This window comes from Choloepus didactylus, chromosome 21 (assembly GCF_015220235.1).
Source record: "Choloepus didactylus isolate mChoDid1 chromosome 21, mChoDid1.pri, whole genome shotgun sequence".
In the NCBI taxonomy this organism is placed as follows: domain Eukaryota; kingdom Metazoa; phylum Chordata; class Mammalia; order Pilosa; family Megalonychidae; genus Choloepus; species Choloepus didactylus.
Window position 1 is genome coordinate 52,722,995 of NC_051327.1, and position 8,968 is coordinate 52,731,962.

Here is an 8,968-nt window from a genome sequence, read left to right on the forward strand (position 1 = left end):
ATGTGTCATCTTGAACACTTTATGGCCTTAAGACTGTAACTGTGTAACCAAATAATCCCCCTTTATAAAAGCCAATCCATTTCTGGTGTTTTGTATTCCAGCAGCATTAGCAAACTAGAACAAGCCTCCTTCAATAATGTGTCCAGAGGTATTTGCATTAATTAATCTCCATTCAGAATTTTAGCTGTAGTGTGACTGAATCCATGGCAGAACAAGAAAGTCTAAATGATGTACTTCAGGATTTCTGAGCAGCAGATGTGGATTCTTGTCCAGTATATCCAAACATTAGTCCATAAACAGGTATAGCCTCATAGAGATAGGTAAGTATCTGTGGTAGAATTTTAAAAATGATGATAAAAGAATAACAATGTTTTTCATATTATTAAAAATTAAGGAATGGCACGTCATTTTGATATTGTGTTTTCTATTTCATGGTGTTGAAATATTTATTCTTATGTGAAATAATTATGCCAGTAGAAAGGAGTTGTGTTTATATCCGCATGTGGGTTTAATTAATTAATTAAAATTCTATTTTAGTATTCTAACCTGGCTAAACAGTGAGTTGGCAGAAGTTTGTTGTGGGCCAAAAGTTATTTTGAAGGTAAAATGTGTTAAAATCCAAAAGCTGGACATCAGCCTTCTAATAATCCTATATCAGGAAGTCTAGATTATTCGGGGTAACACAATACCTGGTATTTTCATTATCAGTTTCTTAAAACAATTCTATTTCATCTGAGGATTCTTTTAAATGGATCTATTTAAACCATCATCCACAGAGCCAATAAATCCTATGAGTGGCTGTGTTGTTTTCTCATTTAATTGAATGTGTGAAATAGAGTTTTTAGAGAATAGTATTGACTCACTGTAAAAAAGGGCTTTCTGATTTGTTAATGCATATGATAATGAGTGATTTGCCTTTAAAGTTTCACTTGTCACTGGTGATTTTCAAACTCATGTAAGAAGCATTGAGTCTATAAGGGAGACACGGGTGGATGTGCTGTGTGGTAAAAGGAGGAATAGGGTTTTTTTTGACACCTTCATTCCTTACCATCCTGAGGTTCTGTGAATTCCATGAATGGGTGTCCTCACCATTGAGGCAGTAACTTCTAATGTTTGAGGAGATCACAGGACAAGGACACCATTATACCTGATGTGTGGATGATACAATACAGGATTAAGGACATTGTCATTTCCACAAGTTCATATAACTAGAAAAGACTGAGTGAAGGCAGGGACTTAACTCTCTGAGCCCAAATTTAGTGCCTTTTCACTGCACTACCCTTGAAGCACTCAGTATGAGAAGTCAGAGAAATTAATTTTGAACTTCAGAAAGGACAACTGATGAGTTCATTTCAATATACCTAGATTATGATTAAATAGTATTGACTCCAAAGGCTGCATTCCTAGGATTATTGGACCTGAAAATCTCAAGCTTTCTCTTGTCTAATTCACAGCTATTAGGTCCAGGATGAATGCATTAAATCATTAGGTGAGGATACCGAAGGGTTCATACCTTAAAATGTCTGAACTAAACTTCCTATGAAAGAATAAGCAAGCACAAAATCCAGGGAAAAACCCTAAAAGTTAAAACAAATTAGAGGAGGAAAGCTAAACTTTACATATTTAAAATAAATTATTGAAGTTCTTCATATTAAAACAGTGCCATATTGGGAAAAATAGGTAACTATATGAAAAAAAAAGTAGAATTGGATCTGTTCTTTGTTCCACATATTGAGCAAGAGTTCTAGAAAATGAACTCTAAAATTTAGATTAAGTAAATGTACCAAAACTTCATGGGGAAAACAAAAGAAATAAGTTAAAATGACAAATGAATAACTGAGGAAAATACCACCATATTTCACATATAGTGGAAAAGTAAACAATCAACAATCCTACAGAAAAATAGACATTTGATTAAATAGTCCCCATAACAAGAATACAAATGGCCCTTAAATACATGAAAAGTGTTTAAACCTCATTTGTAATTAGAAAAGCTAATGAAAACTCCCCTGAGATATCATTTCCTTCTGTATCAGATTGACACAAAAATACAAGAGTTAAATGACATATCCTGTAAGTGAAGCTGTGGGGAAATAGACATTTTTATTCATTGTGGTCATGGTTGTAACAAGCTATAATTCCTACAGAAGAGACTTTATACAGTTAGAAAAATTGCATATGCAGTTATCCCTTTTCAATGCAGTCACAAATCTAAGAATCCATTCTGAAGATAGTGTAGCAAAATATATGAAGTAACATATTAACAAGCATTATTTATAACATTTGGATGGATAAATTCAGTGTGAAAATGATTGGATAATATGTGGGTCACAATCAAATACAATATAAATGTAATAAAAGAAAGAGAACTATTTTTATATACTGCTATGGAGTAACTGCCAACATGTATTGTTAAGTGAAAACAGCAAGATGCTGAAAAGTATTTATAGTATGGAAAATTGTAGGAAAGAAGAGGTAAAGGACAATCAAAAACTAAATAAACTGGCAAAGTAAGGATGAAAACTTCTGGGAATGCACCTTATAATATAGTTTCAATTTTTGGAAAAGGTAATATTTTACATTTTTTTTTAAATAAATTTATATTAAAAAGCAAAAAAAAAAAATCTGTACCAGTTGAAACCAAATCAAGATAAATTAACCTAATATGTTTCAAACACACCCCTTAGTGTAAAACATTTTTAAGGGATCTTAAAAACAGAATTTGCCTGTACCTCATGTAACATAATGTTTATTTTAGTATAAGGTATATAAATAATTATATACATGACATTGAAACCAAAATTGTCCACATAAGAGAAGAGTTACAGCTGTAATATCAGAGAAGATATTTGTGGTAGCTTGGAGTTATGTACCCCAGAAAAACATGTTCTTAATCTTAATCCATTCCTATGGAGATAAACCCATTGTAAATAGGATATTTTAATGAGGTTACTTCAGTTAATGCATGGCCCAACTGAATCAGAATGAGTCCTAATCCTATTACTGAGGCCTCACAAAGAAGGCCACAGAGAGAGAAGCCATGAGAGAAGAAAGAAACGGGATGTCAATGGAGCCCAATATATTTGCATAATTTGCTCCCTCACCTCCTAAAGGTCTCTGTTAAACAGCATCTCATTGTGTTCTTGCCTGACCTCCCTACTAAAAATGATAACTCTGGTTAATCTCTTTAGCACTCCTCATTACTGGAAAATAGTTACATATTAGTTTTGTTTACTTTTGTTTTCCCTATTAAATGTAAATTTGATTAAGGAAGGAATTTTGTTTCTCTTTTTCCCCAAAACCTAAAATGGTGTCTGACTCATGTTAAACATATATTATAAATATATAGTTATTGAATGAATTAATGAATAAATTAATACATATCTAGCATCATTATTTACTCAACCTCCTTTCCCTTGTTCCCATATTAGGAAACAAATGTCACAAAATAGTAACTGTTTTAATGCTGATTAATGCGTACATTCTCTTCAATCAATCTATGATCAATGGTGTTTATCATTACTACAAAGAGGTTAAATATCTTTGTGAGAAAAATTTAAATGTGATTCCTTTCTGTATTTTTCTCATATCAATAGCATATCTTTGCATGTAATAGTTATGCAGAAATATTTGTTGAATAATGGACACAAAAAACCTTAACTTTTGTAAAACTGGACATTTAAAAAGTTTTTTCCAGTAATATATATACAGCCTAAAATAAAAACATGCAATGTTTAAAGAATTTGTATGCCATCCTTGCACAGGGGCATGGGTTGTGGCAATTTTGGTATATGTGCTACTGAAGTGAGCACCACAATAGAACTTTGATAAGCTATTTTTTGCCAAACTTTTCCTAAAGGAGAACATTTGAGATATTGGTATTCATTTGTAAGTCATTTCATTTGTATGTCACTAAATCATTTCATTTAATTTTTAAAATTCAATATTTCTATTTTAATAAACCTGACTAGGGCTAGGAAATCAAACAGAATGGATATTTTGTTTTGTTTTGTTTTGATTCCCCAATTTCAATAATCACTTCTAAAACCAACCCAAGTTTTCTTTGTTCTTTGAACCATCTTCTCTCCACAATCAAATTCACAGAGTTTTGGTGTTTATAGTTCTATCACCAGACCCATGGAAGGTCTTATTTACCACTCAGTAAATATTCTGAAAATATTGACTTTGTGCTAGCCACTGTTTAGGGGCATGAAATAGAGCAGTGTACAAAACAACTGAAATTCCCTTCTTTCCTGGAAATTTTATTCTAGCTAGAGGAAATACAATGTATAATAAATGCAATAAAAATATGTTTGAAGGCTACTGTGTACTCTAATCATTAAAATTGGGTAGTAAGGTGACATCTGAAGTGCATTAGTGTGCTCATGGATGTGTGTGTTATTGACTAGAGAGGCATTTGAGAATAAACTTAAAAGGCGAGCATTCCAGTCAGAGGAAACACCAGTGGAAAGAACCGTAAGAAAGAGGGTGCTATTTTATAAAGGAATTTCAAAGAGGTCAGAATAGCAGGAAAAGACACATGGAGAAAGAGTAATAAAGTAGAAAAGAGATTTAATGGAGAGCTAACCATTTTTTTTTCAATTGAATATTTACCATTGTAAGTATTTACTCTCAATAATTCATAATCACCTGAAAGCTGGCTCTTCACATTCCTCCACAATGGTTTGAGTGGATGGTATGGAGGAAGAGGGTTTTGCCCAGCACATAAAGTCACTCATTAGTATTTGGTAATGATGAATCCTGTGATTACATGTATTTTTATAACAGAGTACATGGGAGTGATCATGGAGCTAGGGAAAATGACTTTTATAAATAAGTTTCATGTTTTGTTTTCCTAATACTGCTACTGTTACAGGACAAAACGTGAGTACTCTGCCCTATGCACATAATGACCAAATGTATGACACCAGGTTGTAAAAGAGACAAAGAGTTTTATAAAGTAGAACAGAGTGAAGTATAAGGAGAACAGGAAGCTTCAGGCCTCAGATCTGTCTCCCCAATCTGAAGAGCTTCTGAGAGTTTTATAGCATCTTGGCCAAGGTGGGCTCATGATAATGTCCAGTGGTTTGAAATGATGAGGTAAGAGGTGGCACTTTTTTTGGGCATGTGCAGATTGATTATATACTTAGTTGTAGGATACATGTAAGAAGATAGCAACTGTAAAATGATGAACGGTATGGATTTTTAGTATTATAGTGAGGTATAGTTAGCTCTACACTAAAGTTTTTTGCTACTGTGAATGTCAGGTAGGCTACTTCTGGTTAGAACAGGCTTTATCTAGCACAATGAGGTGAGTTGGCTCAGCTTTCTTCATTAATAAACTTTAGGGGCCTGTTAGCTGAATCATAAGATTCCAAGCTACAAAAGAATGTAAGAGGATAAGTCCAGGGACAAAAGGTTATTAGGAGGCTATTCAGTTAGCGTTACAAAGCAAAACTTCAAGGAACCTGGGTTACAGTTCAGTGAGTTACAATACTTATAAGTATTTGCTGTTGGCACAATATATCATAAGGCTGATAAATAACTGAGTCCCAATTCAATAAGTTATAATTATTTGTTAGCTCTTGGTTGCACTACATTTTCCTTCAAGTTTTCTAGAACACAAAAACCACATCAAGGAAAGGTGATTAATTTTAATTGCTTACTTTGTGGTCTCTGGAGAATAGGCAATAGAAAGTCTCCAGGGTCCATGTCCCAACAGTTGTGACTGCAGATATAAGATCAAAGGCATTACTCCAAACCAAGCTTTCCAGGGACAAGAGAGATCATGCCTTTGTCATCACCAGGTTTGCTTTAAGATTCTTAAGATGTACCCTTATGAGTTTCAGTGTAGGATGTCTAGAACACAACTTGGGGGGGGGGAGGAACTTACTCTTTAGAGTAAGACAGTTTTGGAGAGATATTCAGTCATTACAGTACTTTCCTATATGAACATGCTAGGAACAGGGACTGGACTCTTTAAACAGAGTTTTACATAGAAGTGCTGGCTCAGCTCTGTTCCTAAATAGCAGTGCCATGAACAAAAGGTATCTGGGATGGAGGAATAGAAGATACCTTGAGAGTTTTAGAAATATGTATTTTCTTCCTTCTGTGGATTTTTAGAGGAGTTGTTAAGGTAGAAAATTATATAAGTAGAGCTGAATAATCAGAGATTGAATGAACTCTTACATGAAAAAAAAAAAAAAAAAAAGGGACCCAGCTTTAACTAAGATTATAAATCCAAGAACAAATGCTGGTTCCTGGGAGCAAAGTAAACATTAAAATGGGAAGAAATTATAGGGAAGATTTGGACTAACACATTTCCTGGGTGCAACGATATAATAAATATTACCATCAACTTAATAAGAGCTGTTGAGACAGAAAAGAGCCAGTATATTAAACATAAACATTTAATTCTTAAATGTTTTAGATGAATGAAATATTGTGTTAAGAAAAAAATGTAATAATTATAATGTTAGTTGTGTGATGGATTGCTTTTTGAAGTCATCTTTAATTTTCAGATTTGTTAGTACAGGAACACATGGGAACATTGAGTGTCCCAGTCTTGCATATAACCATACTGACATCTTTATTAATGGGATATTTGAAAATTAGGACTAGAGATAATGTTATACTTGTCTTTTATGAACTCATAATGTTCAAAGAGATCTGAAAGTGTTCTATGATGATTTCATTAAAACATGATCAAAACCATCAAAACCCTTGCACATATTTTCCTATATTTTTATATATTAAAAACTACAGGCAAAAATTTAAACTAAAAAGAGTTCAAAAATTGTAATTAGTTTTCATTAAGAAAATCTAAAAGATGACTAGTTATCATGCTTTATAATTGTAGACATTCAGCATATTTTGTATAATAAACACATAAAGAGATTCTGAAAGATATATGTCAGGTCTCACGTTCTAGTATCAGCAAGGGATAGTAAGTCATTTCCCATATGCTCACTTGTCTTAATATTTTTGTTTCCAGGATTGACTTTCAGTTTTCTACAGACAGAAAACATGGTATTGTCAGAAGGAAATAAAAGTGGGGCCACGTTCACCCTCTTGGGCTTCTCAGATTACCCAGAGCTGCAGGTTCCTCTCTTCTTGGTATTTCTGGCTATCTACAGCATTACTGTTGTAGGAAATCTTGGAATGATTGTGATCATCAGAATTAATCCCAAACTTCACACTCCCATGTACTTTTTCCTCAGCCATCTATCCTTTGTGGATTTCTGCTATTCCTCCATCACTGCTCCCAAGATGCTGGTGAACCTAGTTGTAGAAGACAGATCCATTTCATTTTTAGGATGTATACTACAATTCTTTTTCTTTTGTACCTTTGTGGTGACTGAATCCTTTTTATTATCCATGATGGCCTATGACCGCTTTGTGGCTATTTGCAACCCTCTGCTCTACACAGTTGCCATGTCCCAGAAACTCTGTGCCATGCAGGTGGTTGGATCATATGCATGGGGATTAGCATGTTCCTCGATACTCACATGCTCTGCTTTCAACTTATGTTTTCATGGTTTCAACACAATCAATCACTTCTTCTGTGAGTTCTCCTCACTACTCTCTCTCTCCTGTTCTGATACTTACCTCAACAAGTTGCTACTTTTCATCTTTTCCACCTTTAATGTGGTGAGCACACTGTTCATTATTCTCACCTCTTATGTGTTCATCATTGTCACCATCCTGAAGATGCATTCAGTCAGTAGGGGTCGCAAAGCCTTCTCCACCTGTGCCTCACACTTAACTGCCATCACCACCTTCCATGGCACCATCATCTTCCTCTACTGTGTTCCCAACTCCAAAAACTCCAGGCACATGGCCAAAGTGGCTTCTGTGTTTTACACACTAGTGATCCCCATGTTGAATCCCCTGATCTATAGTTTCAGGAATAAGGATGTCAAGGACACTGTCAATATGATAATAGGTGCTAAAGTCTTTTCTCACTAAGCATATTATGTTAGAAGGGTTTGTTCCTGATTTGTAAATAAATTGTGTCCAAAAAGGTTGTTTTAAAAAATGCCTTTAAAAATAAGTAAAGAGTAAATGTTTTACAATAGGAAGGGCATTACTTTTGGTTTAAGGAGACTAAACTTGTCCATGTCTCTTACTTGATGGAGAAGATCAATTAACTTAATTTCTCTCATTTTTAGTTTTTCACCTACAGAATTGCAGTAACATGACCTTGTTAATAATCTGATCATGAAGATTAAAAGAGAATAAAGACAGAATAGGGGACAGCTTGTGTAAACTGTATGGATATTAATTTCTTCTCTTTTCTTGCAAGTTACTTGCTATGTAATAGGTTCTCAGTAAACACATACATTTCTCTTATAATGTAAAAATTGCTGTTAAAGTAAGACAAAGTCTTTGTCTTCAAAGAATACAAAATACACTGGTTATTGTAGGCCATCAAAGGAAGATGTTATTCAATGAGGCAGATATAATAAGTATTATGAGGGGATTTTGTAGAAGGAAAACTTCATATCCCATTTGGGGACATTAAAATTAAGTCTTTAAGAGGTAGGTATTATTTCAAAATGGCCTTGTAGAATGGGTAGGATTTTATAAGACACATTTCAGTGAAGATGGGGTTTTATTAGAATACCATGAACACAATCAAGATTTGAGAAGGTAATATTGAGTTAATGATCCAACAGATTTTTATTGAATAACTATCATGTAGTGTGCTTGCACATGTGAATATGTGCATGTGTGTGTATATTAGAAAATAGAATATACAGGTTACTTTGGCATGAATGCAGTTTTTCCTTTGCCAAAGGTACATTCTATATTCTTAATGTATTTTATAACAGAGCTCCAGGTTAGTAGTATGATAAAATGCAACAGACTGCACCAGAATCGTAGAAATGTCAGGATCTCAGAAAATATTATATGCATAATGCAAGTGTGATGGTTTAACTGAACACACATCCAGTCAGCCATTTCA

General features: G+C 33.9%; 1 protein-coding gene across 1 annotated transcript; it reads left to right on the plus strand.

Annotated features, from left to right (window-relative positions):
• The first annotated feature begins 7,026 nt into the window (after positions 1–7,026).
• LOC119517933 (olfactory receptor 5D18-like) lies at positions 7,027–7,968 on the plus strand. Its single transcript, XM_037815001.1, has one exon. It carries the CDS (start codon positions 7,027–7,029, stop codon positions 7,966–7,968), a length of 942 nt encoding a protein of 313 aa, XP_037670929.1.
• Positions 7,969–8,968: the final 1,000 nt, after the last annotated feature.

Bases quoted from the DNA above. Each gene is read 5' to 3' on its own strand.
- LOC119517933 (XM_037815001.1), top strand. From the start codon at position 7,027: ATGGTATTGTCAGAAGGAAATAAAAGTGGGGCCACGTTCACCCTCTTG.